Consider the following 15522-nt stretch of genomic DNA (forward strand, 5'->3'; position numbering starts at 1 on the left):
GGAAAAACCTGCCGGGTGGGTTAGGCTGGAAGCGAACGGCCCCACACCCGCCGCCAGCGCCCCAGGCGGACAGGAGGCTGTTTTTGTTTTGTTTTTGCTCCTGCGCCCCCGACGAAGTTCCCAGAGCCTACGGGGCCTTGCTCCCGCCCCCCGCCGCACTGCCTGCCCCCCGGGAGCAGCAGGTGACGGCTCAGCCCATCCCTCCTTCCCCCAGGACATGCAGGTGCAAGCATCTGAGCAAAGCCACACAGCAGCATTACTGCAAGTGCACAAAATATGCTGCAGTTAGGCACCATTGTTACCAAAGGCCAAATTGGTGACACCATTGCAATTTCAGGGCTTCCATCCTGCCCTTTTACTGCTTGAAACTGCAAGCTTATCACATATGCTCTGACCCCCCTTCTTCCTTACATGCTCCTTATAATGATTAAAAAAAGGGGGGGGGGGGCACTTGCCAAGCTGAGGCAGCTGCAGCCACACACCCTGCTGCAGGAGCTGACTGGACCCAGCTCCCAGGAAGCCCTTTGCCACTGAAGGGGGCAAGCCTTCCTTGTACACAGCCCTCTTCACGCTATGCACTTACCAGCTGAAAACCACAAAGCTCAAAGACATCAAAAGGCTCCTGCCACAGTGCAGCTCATCACGCAAGTGACAGCTAAATTCCTGAATAACCATGTCCTGCCATTGCTTCCAAGAGGCACAGGACTAGATCTGTGCAACTAGACTCACGGTCTCCACCTCCCCTTACTCAGAGACTTGAGGGATAGGCCACAAGTCTCTGAAGACTGGGGACAGACAACCTGCCCCTCAAAGGCATCATTTCCCTACCTCCGTGACAGGCCTAACAAGGTCAAACCCAAACATGTTACCACCTAAACACTGTAAGGTACCTGCTTCTTTCCCAGTCTGCTGCATCTCCACCTCTGCTCATAACTTTCTGGTAGCCTCATACTTAGGGACACTCAGCTTTAGATTAGCTTAAGGATAAAGTCCAACTCCCCTGCAGCATCACCACACCAAGGGCTTCCCCCTCACACACTATGCAGCCTCTGAGCTGCTTTCCTGCTTGGAGGAGTCGCACAAGCCTCTCTGCTTCCCTTGTCCCATGGGCTGAGAGCAGAGACTAACACATCTCCGGTTGCCTTCCAAGGTTACCTTCGGCTCACCCTAAAAAAGCAGGTGAGCTAGGCAACACACATTCAGAACCAGCTGTGGACACATCCCCAGTCTGTCCCTGGCTTTCTCCCAGCAGGAGCTCATTGCCACCTAGTGTTCAGTTTGCTCCCCAAGGAACAGGTCCCATAGCAGCTCCCTGTCTCTTTCCATTCAGACCTCTCTGAAACCCATTTTAAACTTGTTTAGAGCAAACGGTGAGGCAATGCAGCTGCTACTGTAGAAGAACCCTAAGCAGCAAGAGTTGGCCAGGTGAATGACAGAGCAGGCTGCTGCCAACAGTAGCCACAGTCTGGCTGCTGCTTTAGGGGAACCACATAGCTCCTGCAGTTTAATATTCACAAAGAAATTCTGCCTAGCTTCCAAATCACTTCAGCCAGGCACTGCAAAATGCTGCTTGCAATTAAGACTTTTGTCAAGATGTACCCATTTGTTCTTTCCCCACTCGGTTTAAAGATTGAAACAAGCAGCTCAGATCTGAAGCTTCTGAGACCTTATTCCAGAACTGCTGTGCTCAATTTTACCAACACACTAGAGCTCAGCCCAGTTTGCATGTCCTCTAGCAGCACATGGCAGGCTGAGGAGTGATGCAAGGCTCTGTACAGAAGAACAGAGCTCTCAAACAGCCTGCCTACAAACAGCTCAGCAGCAAGAAGCAGGAGTGCTCATCTCCTGCTAGACAGCACCTCCTAATGAAGCAAATCAACCAAGAGCCCATATGAATATTCATCACCATATCAAATTTATTATTTCCAGTGGCACTAATACATTTGTTGATGTTCATGATGACAATCACACTGCACAAGATCTCCCTGCCTTCTAGTTTCTGCCCAAACAGAAACCCCCTGACAACCCCTCCCCTGAAAACCCACTACAGGCCATTAACTCAAGCAAGCCCTCTCAATGCACTTAGCTTGCTTTGCAATCAGTTGGGCATCAAGTTACCCCCTTTTTGAGAAATAAGAACCGAGTGCGCCCCTGTACCCCCCCACCTTCTGCCTGTCATATACACCCCCAGCAAAATAAAGCAGAGACGCTTTCCCCCATGAGTCAAATAAATATGGAACCAGGCAACTCTAGTTGCGTCAAGTGGAAATGTTTTTAGTTACAATGGCACCGAGTGGGGCCCCAGATGAGTCATGTGCAACACAGAAACCTATAAGGCTGAATATCAATGCTTTTTTGTTGAAAGTCTCAAATCGCTATGAAACTGATTAAGTATAATGCAAAGAGATGGTCACTGCAGTCTACCATTTGCCTGCTGCATTGGTGTTACGCTAGTTAGCTGGTTTTTCCCCCTCCCAGAGTCCAACAACAGTGACTGAGTGATGTTGGGGCAGGTGGCTTTTACAATTTGTCCAGGAAGTTGTCCAGTGCAGGGATACCCTCCTTCAGGCCTTTGCGTTTGCGGGTCTCAGCAACAACCTGGCAAGGACGGCTAGCACTGTCAAAAGGGTCCCCGGGCAGGATCTGCCAGTGGTCAAACACACACTGGGGGAAAGCCTGGCCACCTGTGTTAGATCTCAAGTCAGCTGTAAAACCTGGAGGGAAGAGCAGAGTGGTGAGTTTGAAAGGGAACACAGCTTTAACATCACATCTCTAGCAGAACAGATGTGCTGTACCAGCAGCACAAACCTATCCCACACCTCAGTTACAGAAGCCTTGCAGTCTAGTTTGTCCCCTTCAGGTCACCAACAGATCCCTTCTGGAGAACTCCAGGGTACTACCCTAAACCCACAGAGATATCAACTGCAGGGCATCCAACAGCCTGCATCCAAACTTTCCTCCAGACCACCTGTACAAGGAGAATCTCCTCTGTGCAGCATTAGCTGTCCAAAATCAGTGCCTGTCTCAAAGTTCCTGTGCTCCTAAGAGAGTGCCCACACCCAGCACAAAGCACACTTACCAAAGGACTCGTTGACAGGCAGGTAGGCCTTGACCACAAACATGGGGGTGCCAGCCACCTGGGACTCCTCAAAGACATGGCCACGCTTCCTGTTCAGCACACCGTAGATGCCACCAACTACCTGCTCTGGGCACTGCAAGAGAAGTCAGTCAGGACTGCACACCGCCCATTTATATCTTCCTCACACAGGCTCTACTGAACCTCTAGGCTGAGCAGGTTCCTTACCTGGATTTCCACAAGGTAGATGGGCTCCATGAGTCTGGGCTGAGCAGTGAGCACACAGGCATACAGACACCTCCTGGCAGTGGGAATGATCTGCCCACCTCCACGGTGAATAGCATCAGCGTGCAAGGTCACATCATGCACATCAAAACGAACAGCACGCATATTCTCCTCACACAGGACTCCCTAGGAAAGTCAAGCAATGTATCAGGGAACAGTGATGTCAGGAGACAGCAAGCTTTTTTGCTAGGACACTCTGGTTCTTCAGCTTACTGGCATTCCTAAAAAAAAAAAAGGGTCCTGGAGCAGAGGGCACAAGCCCACTTCACTTGGCATACTAAGAAGCCATTAAACAAGTCATCTTGCTTGCCCAAGAGTTAAGAATCAGCTAGTCTTGTCTCTGAGTCATCACTGCAGCTTTTCAGAGACAGCTCTTTGAGACACTAAAACCATTTACTGGTATCTTTATGCAATAGCTCCAGAGTCCACATCAGCAGAAGTGCTGTAGCCTTCCACAACTTTGTATACTGCCTTGCCTGAAGCTATCAGCCTAGGCACTAACAGAGGTAGGTGCTGCCCCTACCTCCTTTGTAGCCCATTGGAAGCCAGCCACAACGCTGTCCTTGATCTCATTCAGGTACTGCACTCCCTTAGTGATGTCAGTCAGGATGTTGGGGCCAGTGCCATCAGGACCAAAGCACCAGATCTTCCTGGCCTCGGTGACATCCCATTCGTACTTCTCAGCCAGGTAACGAGCTCGCTGCTTCAGCTCCTGGCGGGCAGAGACCTCACCCTTGTCGATGTCCTCAGCCAATCCATCAGGGAAGGGTCTGGCCTTCATGTACAGCCTGTTGTGTTTGTTGGGGGACTTGGAAAGGCACATCACATTGGATTCCTCGCTGACTGTCTCACGGTAAGACACTACAGGATCAGATTTCTGCAGTAAACAGCACAGTAGAGAACATCAATGAGCCACCAACTCAACTGCAGCTCACCAGACATTGATACTGCTGAGCTCTGATCAGGTTAAGTGCTAAGGCAGAAAATGCTAGCACTCTAAACTATTACTACCTAGACTTCAATAGCAACCACCACTGGAGGTAACTTTACATAAGAAGCACTTGCAGATTAGTGCCAACAAGCAATCCACACTGCTTTATAGGCTATGTAGCAAAAGCAGCATTAAGCAGCCAGCAGTAATCAGATTAGGAGCTGTTTCTCTCAGCCTCACACTCAGTCACATCTACTATAGCTAGAATTCTTAAACTGTCACTGAAGCGAATCATCTCAGGGATTTGCTCCTTTGTGAAAAGGAGCTGCAGAGACAAGCAGCAGCATCTGTTTTCTCAATTTAGGAGCTTACAAGCTGAAGAGTCATGCTGCCACTTCAGTCCCTCAGTCTGCAGGGATGTAACAGCTGTACCTTAATAGGAATGCACGCATGGTCTTCCTCCAGGTCCTTCAGGCAGATCTCCAGGTGCAGCTCCCCTGCACCAGCAATGATGTGTTCTCCAGACTCCTCAATAATGCACTGAAAAGACCATTTATGCAGCAGGTGAGACATTTAACTGCAATGCAATGAAAGCTCTTGCATTTTAAATACCATCACTTGTCTGATGGTCTTGGCTCTTTGCCTTTTGACCCATGGAGCTACTGAACTACTTTTAGATGCGCTCTTCATTGATGTGGAAACAACTTGGACTAGCTACCCAAAATGGGATGAAATGCTGTATTCCCTCCCACTCTGGTGGGAGTTGGGACCCATGTTCAACTCAGGACTATTCTGCAAACAGCCCCCTGCAGTCAGCCGTCCTCTACATATTTCTGTGGCAAAGGAGAGCACATGACTAACAGGTCTCTGTCAGTAGAACTAGAGTTTCTCTTATCTCTGAAAATATTTCAGGTACTCACCTGCACCATAGGGTCAGACTTAGCCAGACGCTTCAGTCCTTCCACTAGCTTGGGCAGGTCAGCTGGGTTCTTGGCTTCAACAGCCACACGCACAACAGGGCTGACACTGAACTTCATGACTCTCATGTTGTGAGCATGCTCAAACGTGGTGATGGTTCCAGTTTTCACAAGAAACTGGTCGACACCAACCAGACCAACAATGTTACCACAAGGCACGTCCTCAATGGGTTCAACATAACGGCCCATCATGAGAATGGTCCTGATGAAAGAGAAGGTGGTTTTACTCGAATTCAGAAGATGAGGTCCCACAAGGCAGCATCCTGGAGCTGTGGCAGTAAGCTTGAAGACAAAGGCCAACTGCTTTGCCTGGCCTCAGGGATAGGGATAGACCTATGATGCAGTACTGGGACCACAAATCTAAGTTACAGCTCCAGGCACTCCACCCAGCTAGGACTGACCTTTGGATTGGCTTCAGGTACAGATCCTCCTTCTTGCCAGGTGTGTAGTTTGGTCCCATGATTCTGACTTTCAAGCCAGTTGAGACAAGACCAGAGAAGACACGTCCAAAAGCATAGAAACGTCCCTTGTCAGAGGTTGGCACCATTTTAGAGATGTACATCATCAGGGGCCCTTTGGGGTCACAGTTCTTAATACCTGGGAGAAATAAGTGGAGATTAACTCAGTTCAGTACTGTCTCTACTATTTGGCATATCCCCAGCCTCCCATCTCCCTCCCTCGCCCCCAAAGTCACAACATGGGAACTGTAGCCAGTATTGCCCCAGCCTGTTTGCTTCTGTCCTGATGGCCAGTGAGCCCAAACAGCAAGGAAGACCAGACCTCCAAGAGATCGTTTAAATTAACATAGGCTGAGCCTGAGTCTCTGACATACRCCCTAGCTATTCTCCAGTTACTTAGCTAGCTTAGCTCTCCAGAGCAAAGCTGCTAGCTAAGTAAGCTTATTTGATCCACACTAGAAAGGCTACAGCTGCAAGCATTACAGCAGCTACTGAGCTATACTTTGAAAACAAGAGGCTCTAGGCATTTCAGAGCACTAAGTACGTATGTGGAAAGATGCTGAGAAGGGCAGCAAGTGGCCCATCATACCTATGGCAGCCTCATCATCAGGGGGTCCTTCATACAGCAGCTCACAGCGGTACTTCTGGGCTGTGACAGGAGAAGGCAGGTGAATGGTGATCATCTGCAGCAAGGCATCTCCAGCAGGCAGCCAGCGCCTCATCACAGCCTGAGCAGAGATCAGAGGAGTAAGACCTGGGCAGATGGTTCAGAACCTAATAGTTAACCTTCCCTTCTCATCTCCCCCCTCCAAATGACAGACAGTACCTTTCTACACAAGCAGGTTTCACAGCTGCTTGACAAGGCTACATAGTTTGAGCAGCCCAACTGCTAGTCTCCTCCCCACAGACAATTCAGACAAATCTCACCTTCAGCAGAGGTTTGCCCTCTTTGTCCTTATCTTCACTATCAAGCTTGATGTCCAGTTTCTCAATCAGTTTAGCTGCCTCCTCCTTCTTGAAGTTCATGATTGCATCAAAAACCTGTAACAGAACAAGTCGGAAATGCCTCAAATGACCTATTTTGCAGAGGAAGAAGCACAAGTCTCTAAAGAGAAATCTGCATTCTTGCCCACCACCCAGTTAAATCTACATGGAGGCTTAGACACGTACTTGTCTTTACAGATAGCAACTACCAGCTTCAACAGGATAGTGAGCTAAGCTTGTGTCAGATACTCAAATTTCTTCAAACAAACAAGTCAGGTCAAAGTGAAGAAATTTTCCATCATCACACACTAATAAAACCAGATAGTGTAAGGAACCAGCAAGAGCTGAGCTCTGAGGAAACTCACCTTGAAGATGGGGTCAAGGATGAGCTGGCAGAAAGTCCGGGGCAGTTTCTTTCCATCAGGGCTGGTAGCAGATTTGCTGAACTTACCAGTAGCAGGGTCAAAATATCTGGAGAAAGAATTAAGTCAGACAAGTACCCACACCCAGCTTCACTGCAGATGAGTGGCTTATTCTGCTTAGCTCAGGATAGAGCAAATAGTCACTGAGTGAGAACTGTTTTCAGACCTTTCCACCACTCCCAGGTTTTCAGAGCAGAGCAAAATGCATTTGTTCATATTGCCAGTTGACCATCCCCTCCCCATTTGTCTGCTTGTTTCCTTTTCACTAAGGACTTCATGGGAAATGCTGTTCTTTGGGCCAAAACTAGTACAGGGACCAAACCATACGGATAGGGCCACACAGACAACCATCTCCTCCCTCCTTACTGATCTACAATGTTGGGTTACAACCATACAGTGCTGATCTGAAATTAAGATCAGCCACAATTACTCACCTGTCTCCCCACAGCTTCTTCATCATGTCCTCAACTTTCTTGGCACGCTCAGTTGGATTCAGTTGGGCCTCACCCTTGGCAGCAAACTTTGCAACATACATCTCAGCAAATTGTTTCAGAGTGAAAGCCCAGCCATGCAGGCCAGAACCAAAACCAACTGTACCAAGCACTGGATCAATCTGAAAGGTAACAGGACAGCAGTGTTACAGTGTTACAACAGCAACAGTTCTTACAGCCACAGGTGGCAAACCCCACACAGTGCTACAGTAGTCAAGCCTAGCCTTCCACAAACAGCACTTGGTATGGCTCCATAAGGAAGAGGCTCTGGAGATGGAGCTTCAGAGCTACAGGACCCATAAGCAATTCTACTGTGACAGTCTGGCGCACACACGCTTTTAGTTTTGTAGCACAGAACTAAGTCAGTTCTGTCACTTTAACTAGCTACCTACCTAGACAGCACAGCAACTGCAGGTAAGATTTTAAGAGTTATCAGCAATATATTAAAGCTGGAAACAGGAACAAAACACCATCTTTTCCTCAGGGCCTCCAGCCAGCAGCCATGCTCACTACTCAGGAGGCCACAAGAGAGCAAAGCTCTGACAATTCTGAGTATGGAGGAATTCAAACACCTACTGGCCTTCCATTTCAGAACACAGCCGGGGGAGTTATGCTGAGTAGGAGTCTAGGATCTCGCGTCACCTAACATCACAGATGTGATGTGGGCAAGAAAGCGTCCTACAACACAAGAGCACTCTCCATATTGAGAGAGAATACCTTCTTGTTTTTACAGTCTTTTTGCTCAAGCCCTATACTAATACAAAGGTTAGAAGGAGAGCTAGCAAGAGCCCCAAACCACTGCAAGTGTGGGCAGTATGGGTGTTTCACCAGATGATTATTCCAGTCTCACTTCTCCATTTGAGAAAGGAAAGAACTGCTGAAAAGCCACAACTGCTCCTTCTTGTTAGTGCCCTACTTCAAACACAGTGTTCACAGCCTTCTGCTTACCATGATATTTCCCATGGGACCACTTTCTCCTTCTCCATATGTGGAGATAATGACATTCACATTTTCCACAATGCGCTGGAAGGTCTGGTACAGCTCTTCAGGCTCCAGCTGCAGCTCCAACAGCGCTCGGTCCATCTTGTTCATCATCAGAACAGGCTTAATCCTCTCAGCAATGGCCTGACGCAACACAGTCTCTGTCTGCACACATACACCTGTCAAACACAGGAGAAACTTATCGTCGTTTTTGTACTTCCCTGACACACTCCAGTGGCACTTTGCTGCCGAAAACCTTACCAGAGACACAGTCTACAACAACCAGGGCACCGTCAGTGACACGAAGAGCAGCAGTGACCTCTGAAGAGAAGTCCACGTGTCCAGGAGAGTCAATCAAGTTGATCAAAAAACCAGAACCATCCTTGCTTTGCTTGATGAAGGCCAAATCATTTTCAGAGAGCTCATAGAATAAAGAGATAGCTCTGAAATAAAAGAAAAACTAGTGAAAACTGATCTCTTTACCTTCCCCAGTCCTTAGAAAGGAAATACACAGTTAGAAGCTGCCTGTCCTGCACAGACAGCTACAACTGGACTTAAGGATTTCCTGCAGCATATTCCTGGGATACCAGTGCTGTAGCTGCTTACAAATTTAAGCTAAAAATCAGTACAGCTTATGCTTTTTTGAAATCATAACCTCTTCTAGCTCCATACAACCCAGAGGACACAGTGTATGGTTTCTTCTGGTCAAGTATTTAAGTTTTTCCAATAGTCCCAACCCCCTTTTTGATCCCTTTCATGTCTCTGAGGGGTCCTCAAATTGGTAACAGCCCAGTAAGTTAGTGATTTTGTCAGGGGTACTGCCAGAGATGCTCCAGACAGCAACAGCTGCTCACATGGTGGTCTCAGGAGTGCACCTGCGGGATTCCAGTGAACAGTAGCCACATTAAACTGAGCTAGCACTAAAATGGAAGGCTGAGCACATCCATTTCCCAGTGGCCATCAGGGTAGTACTTTATGATTCACTGCAAGCAAATCAATACTTGCTCTCTCATTTAAGCAGTCCTCACAACAAGAAATAAGCTTCTGAACTAGACTACAGGGAGCCTGATGGTTTCTTCTTTCATTTCATGATTAAAACCAGGTCTAGGACTCAAGGCATTCCCGAGATCAGATCATGCACCAAGAGTGCAAAGGTGCTTGAAGGAAGGGAACTCACGTTGACTTGATAGTGATGCACCGTTCCTGCTCATCTTTTCTTGTGTCAGTGAAACGGGTCTCCCCTGCACGGGCAGAGGCAATGATGCCAGCTTTGCATACCAGAGAGTCAGTCAAGGTTGATTTGCCATGATCAACATGGGCAATCACAGACATGTTTCTGATGTTGGCCTTTTTGTCCATGATGGCCCGTATCTGGTCTACTGTGAAGTTCACCTTGAGGGAAGAAAGGGGGAGAAAGAAAAATGCAGCCTATATAAAAACAGCTTCAGTTCTTCCACCATCAACTAACAACATCAACACCTAGCATTACCAAGTTTAGTCACACTGACATTAATTCTGCTTGCACAGCCAGCGTTACAAGACAACCCACAGGAAGAACTGCAAGGGCATCACACACACGAATATTTCCACGAGGAGGGGTCCGGGCCAGCAGTGCAGCTCTCAGTGTCCTACAAACTGCGGCAGTCTCAGGGTTTCCTTGAGAAAAACCGCACTAAAGCCAAAACCGCCTTCTCAAGGAACTCCTCAGCAGAGCCGATCTCTGCTCCGCGCCGCGCAGGTGACAGCTCGGAGCCCAGCTGAGGCTGCCCCTGCCTGGGCCGCAGCATTACATAAGGCAGCCGGTGCCCGCCGCAGAGTCCCGTCCCCGGCGGCAGCACCGACTCGCCAACGGCTCGGCCCCGGTGCCACATCACCGCCCCCTCCCCCCGCCTCCCCGCGGGGGAGGTGCTGCACGTCCAGGCCACACCGGCGCGGCCGCCCCAAGACCGGCAGGGAAGGGCCCTGCCCGGGCCGGCACAGTGAGACAAACCTCGGGACACCCAAGCTCCCACCCCGCGACAACAGCCTCGAGTTCCCCCGGGGACGGCTCGGCCTCTCTCCCCCGCCCCCGGCTGCGGCCCAGGCCGGCGCCCACGGGCAGGCCCGGCACCACAGGCCCCTGCCCACCCGCAGGCCCCACAGCTTCGCGACCGTGGCCATTCCCCCCGGCACGGCGAGCGCGGCAGTCGCCCGGACGCCCGGCACGGCGGCAGAGCGCGGGGCCTCACCATGGTGGCGGATGGCGGTGGATTCTCCGGGGCGGGGGGGGGTGCAGCAATGGCGGCGGCGGCAGCCCTGTCTCGCTGGCGAGCGCAGAGCGGGCGGAAGAGAACGCTGACGTCAACCGCCCCCTTCTTATACGGCGACGCCGGCCGGGGGGCGGAGCCTGCGGCGCCGGCGCGCCAGGCGCATGCGCCGAGGCGCCTGTGTAGCCCTCAGCTGCCGGGAAGCTCTATGGTTTGGAGGGTTGTTCCGCCGGGGCGTGGACCACGTGGCCCTGCACCGGGGCCAGCCCGGGGCCTGCGGGGGAGGATGGGGGGCGGGGAGGGGCAGACCGGAGCGGGGCTCCAGCCCCGCCAGTGCTCTGCTCAGGCGGGGCAGGGGCAAAACCCCTCCCCACCTGCTGCCAAACACCAGCACGTGAACAGTGACTAGGAACTGGGGCCGGTATGGCCAGTTGGGGTAGGGCGATCCCAAAAACGGAGCCGGCGCAAGGGCTGGAGCCTGTGCAGGGTGAACGGGGCCAGGCCTCGGTTGCCCGGACACGTTCCCGAGCCTGGCACCACCTTGACACCTCCCTYTCACCATCTATCCACCGTGGGGTCATTGGTCCTCGCCACAACTGGGCCCAGGGCCCCCAGCACAGTGCTCCCGGAGGCTCTGCCAGCTGTTAAACACATCACAAAAACGAGCCGTGCGCTGCGGGGGCTGCTGTCACCACCTTCCCTCCATCCCCATGCTCAAGGAGCTGCTTGGAAGTCAGTGAGGGCTCCCCTCCTGCCAGCGGGAACCCTGCCACCAATTTCATTAGAGAGGAACCAAACCCTGGGGGAAGCCTTTCTTGGTTCGCTATTACCACGAGAACATGTTAGGGCAGAGCGAACCATGTACCTTGGTCTGTACAGGGCATATAAATAAAATAGATAACAACAAATTAAATAAAACCAACAATTAAAGCAGGTAAAGGTCCTGCTTTTAAAATCTCTGGGCAATTCCTTGATGGCATTAAAAATGCAGGTGACATCTTTTTTTTTTTCCTATGGAAAACTAAGATTTCCTCTCCTTTTCCCTGATTTTCCAGTGGCTACACTGATTTGCATCCTGAGCATTAAGGAGAGGTTGGTGAGCTCAGCTGTAAACTGCAGTGTATTTGGGGCTGATTCATCTCCGCTGTGATTGTGAGTCCTGCAATGGACCCTGCATCGGTGGCCCCTGCATCCACAAGGACTCATGGCACACGGCTTCCTGCCCAGCATGCAAAATCTTATTGCGGCCTCCGAGATCGGGGTTGCAGCGTCTCACCTCAAGTTCCTGTACCCTGCGGAGTGAGACGTATTGAGAACAAAGCATGAACAAACCTCTGCTGCAGCACGCGCTTTACACACTCACCCGAAGACCTGGCAGTTGGGCACACAGTGAGGACAGAGTGGGGGAAGCCGCCTGCGTGAGGCTTTCGGGGGGCTCCCCTGGGTGGACTGCAGCTGCCCCCTCACAGGGAGGCAGTGAGGGCAGAGCTGCAGCTGCAACTGCTGTGCGGGGAGACTGCGGGGCCCAGCGGGCAGCAGGCAAGCCGTGCCCTCACTGCAGGGCTCTGCTGTCACTGCAACCCCCTGCCCTCACTGCAGGGCTCTGCTGTCACTGCAACCCCCTGCCCTCACTGCAATCCCCTGCCCTCACTGCAGGGCTCTGCTGTCACTGCAACCCCCTGCCCTCGCTGCAGGCCCTGCCCGGCCCTTTGCAGCCCCCACCCCGGCAGCCCGCACTGCCCCGTCCCCAAATGCCGTTTCTGCAACCGCTCGCTCAGCTCCTGCCCCGCTGCCCCGCCCCGCCCCGCCCCGCCCCGCCCCAGCACGGCCCGGCCCCGCCGCCCTCCGCAGGGCCCCCACGCTGCGCATGCGCCGGTCAAGCCAGGGGTTGGGGGGGCAGTGTTGCAGCGCCCCCTGCGGGAGGGGAGGGAGCGCTGCCGGGCCGGGAGCCGGGAGCGGGCCGGGCGCCGGGCCCTGCCCAGCGGGGCCGGCGCGGCTGAGGCGCCGCCAAGCACGCCTGGCCCCCCCGGGGTACTGCACGGGGCTGCCCGCGGAGGCACAGCTTGGGGCAGGGCGACATCCCCGAAATCCCCTCAAAATGCCCCCTGACGTCCCCAGAGACGTCCTCAGACGTGTCCCGAAGGCAGCTCGCTGCACAGTGACACCCAGCGCTGCCCGGGTCTCTCGCTCAGGGGTCCCAGTGAGGCGTGCGAAGGCACACATGAGGACGGGGCTCGCCCCACTGCCGCCAGCCGGAGGGCCCGGCCTGCATCCCGCCACGCAGCAGCTGCCCAGCCTGCCGGCACGGCTGGCAACAGCATGGGGCCGCCGGCGTGTGTGCTGAGGAGGATGGGGGGTACGGGCTGTCGGAGCCCTGGAGAGGCCACGCACCTCAGTACCGTGCTCGCAGGTCAAGCGTGGCTTGAGCACGAAGGGGTGACTGTAACTGGAAAGATCTGCAGAGCTGCTCGACTCCAGCTGGGATTCTGGGGGCCACAGCCAGTTCTCTGGTGAGCCAAAGGCACGCATCCAGCTGCCATGCTCTTCCTTTGGTAGCTGACATACACCAGATCTTCACCATCAGCCGTCCCTGGCAAAGCTTCATGAACCCATGGCTCTCTAACAAACTTTCCATGAAGGGCCTGATGCGCTGATCCAGCCAGGGGTTTGTGTTCTTTGTCTCCAAAATTGCCTTGCAAAATCACTGGGTGTTCATGCTCTACCTTTCAGATCAACTGTAACGAGCAGCCATCCTGCAGAGGGTCTCAGACTGACACAAATGATTCCTCGTGCTCTGGCAGAGATGAATCAGGGATAATTCAATGGAAAGAAATGGAATGACTATGCAGGGCAAGAGAAGACCCAGCCTGCAGTTTTAGGAGGACTCCCTCAACTCCAGTGCAGGAAGGAAGGCCAAACTCCCCTCACTTTGTTTTAGGAAATGGGAAAAGTGAAGCACTATGCAGTGAAGAGAATTATCTGAGCTAAGAGCAAATTAAAAGTTGATTGAGAGCAAAGGCAAGTAAAGAGACACTCCAAACCAGGACATAGCAAGACACAACTCTCCATCTCCATACCATAAATATTTTGCTTCTTTTTATACTTCCTTCTCTTCAGCATCATAGAAGACTGTTGCTTCATTTCAATCAGCTGCAACATAAAAAAAACAACAAAAAAACCTCTCATAAATCCAAGCCACTTTGTCCCCAAGCCACCCTGCCAGCTCAGGTCACCGCCAAATTCCCAGCACATCCCAAGCCCACTGGTCCCCTCCACCGTTTGCGGTGCTCAGGGAGTTGCTGGTGGAGCTACAGCAGGAATCACCTTGGCCTCGGGAGGCTGAGAACCCCGTGCTCCCCTTGTGACAGGATGAGTTATCAGCTGTTGGGGTTGCCACGGCAACCGTTTGAATTTTTTAGCACCAATGCTGGCTTTTGCCAGACTGGAAGGGAAGGCTGGGGAGCCTGATTAACATGTTGGCCTGCCTGGGAAACTGGCCAATTGCCTTTTCGTTTAATTGGCCTGCGGGGCTGATGACAAGAAGGCGAAAGTGCTGGAAAGCTTCCGTCTTCTCCTCAGGGGTTGTCCCCTCTCACGTACCAGCAGCGACGTTCCAGCAGCAACCTCTGGGCGTGAGGAGAGATGGGCCATGACAGCCTGCATGTGCGTGGGCACCCAGTGGCTCTGTGTTGTCTCCTGGTAATTCAGCCTGAAGTTGCCTGGATGCGGTTGCCTGGCCCACATGAAAGGGACCGTGCTATGCACTCATTTCTGGCCTCACACTTAGAAATGGAGCACCCAGACTTCAGCGGGAACAGAGTGACTTCCAGGCAGTATTCGGCTGGGAAAAACTCACTTCTGTCTCCATATAAGGCATTTTTAGCAGGTGATGTGTTCTTGGAGACATCAGCCTCTCCCTAGGCACCTAGGAATGCGATGAGAGACACTGACCTTGGGACTTGGGATTTCTGGGGCGCCGTCACCACAGAGCACTTGGTTCCCAGCTGCGGCGCCGGGTGTCTCAGTAACGAAACACCGTGTGCGTTGGAGGGTGTCCGCGTCGGGTGAAAGCATCACAGGAGTTTCTCGAGGCCTTGGTCCCTCAGAGCAGAGACACAGGGTTAACAGTCCCTGAAATAAGCAGAGCGCTCATTATTGGCATACATGCGAGGGTCTGGCAGCTCTGAGGTCTGTGACTGAACAGCAAAGTCTGAGATAAGCAAGTTGAAGCGGAGGCTGCTGCCGAGGGAGAATTAGATTTGTGCCCTTTGCATTCCTCTGATGAAGACAGATCTAAAAGCTGTCAAGTTCCTTTGTTTTTTTTTTTCTCCAGAGGGTTTTTACCTCAGAAAAGCCTGTTTCACCTGCCTGCTCTCCAGAAAACACCTTCCAGCAAAACTACAGGTGATCAGACCCAATGCCCCCGTGGTTTAGGCTGTTTTTAAGAAGCGGGGAACAGACAAAAAGCCTGTCCCTTCTCACCAGGTGCACACACCCCTCCCTTGGGTAACAGCGGCAGGACGCAGGCAGGCGCTGGTTCAGGCCACCGCTGTGCCCACGAGTGAGCCCTGGCGGTGACCCAGGCCTAGAAGGAGCATGCGGAGGTTTGGGCAAGGCTCAAGGCCAAAGGAGAGACCGTTCACGGGCGCTACCGGTGGCCCCGGGGCCTCG

The 15522-nt window shown here is 52.5% G+C and overlaps 1 protein-coding gene and 1 non-coding gene across 4 annotated transcripts; both read right to left on the reverse strand.

Annotated features, from left to right (window-relative positions):
- Positions 1-1892: 1892 nt before the first annotated feature.
- On the reverse strand, positions 1893-10941 carry EEF2 (eukaryotic translation elongation factor 2). 3 transcript variants are annotated; one of them, XM_026078660.1, is made up of 15 exons: positions 10834-10941; positions 9783-9997; positions 8867-9048; positions 8573-8784; positions 7568-7746; positions 7077-7182; positions 6655-6768; positions 6317-6455; positions 5671-5866; positions 5213-5471; positions 4725-4832; positions 3885-4238; positions 3305-3487; positions 3080-3212; positions 1893-2714 (listed from the first exon to the last, which is right to left on the reverse strand). In XM_026078660.1, the coding sequence occupies exons 1-15, from the start codon at positions 10834-10836 to the stop codon at positions 2521-2523; spliced, it is 2577 nt and encodes an 858-aa protein (XP_025934445.1). In that variant the 5' UTR covers positions 10837-10941; the 3' UTR covers positions 1893-2520. The 3 variants fall into 3 exon arrangements, with proteins under 3 accessions (XP_025934445.1, XP_025934446.1, XP_025934447.1); XM_026078661.1 differs by lacking the exon at positions 1893-2714 and having other exon boundaries at positions 3167-3234; XM_026078662.1 differs by lacking the exons at positions 1893-2714; positions 3080-3212; positions 3305-3487 and adding an exon at positions 3556-3582.
- Positions 6951-7017, reverse strand: LOC112972331. The gene has a single exon (XR_003255634.1). It is a non-coding gene; the product is annotated as a small nucleolar RNA SNORD37 (small nucleolar RNA).
- Positions 10942-15522: the final 4581 nt, after the last annotated feature.

The sequence above is a fragment of the Apteryx rowi genome, unplaced genomic scaffold (assembly GCF_003343035.1).
Source record: "Apteryx rowi isolate R43461 unplaced genomic scaffold, aptRow1 scaffold_482, whole genome shotgun sequence".
NCBI lineage: Eukaryota > Metazoa > Chordata > Aves > Apterygiformes > Apterygidae > Apteryx > Apteryx rowi.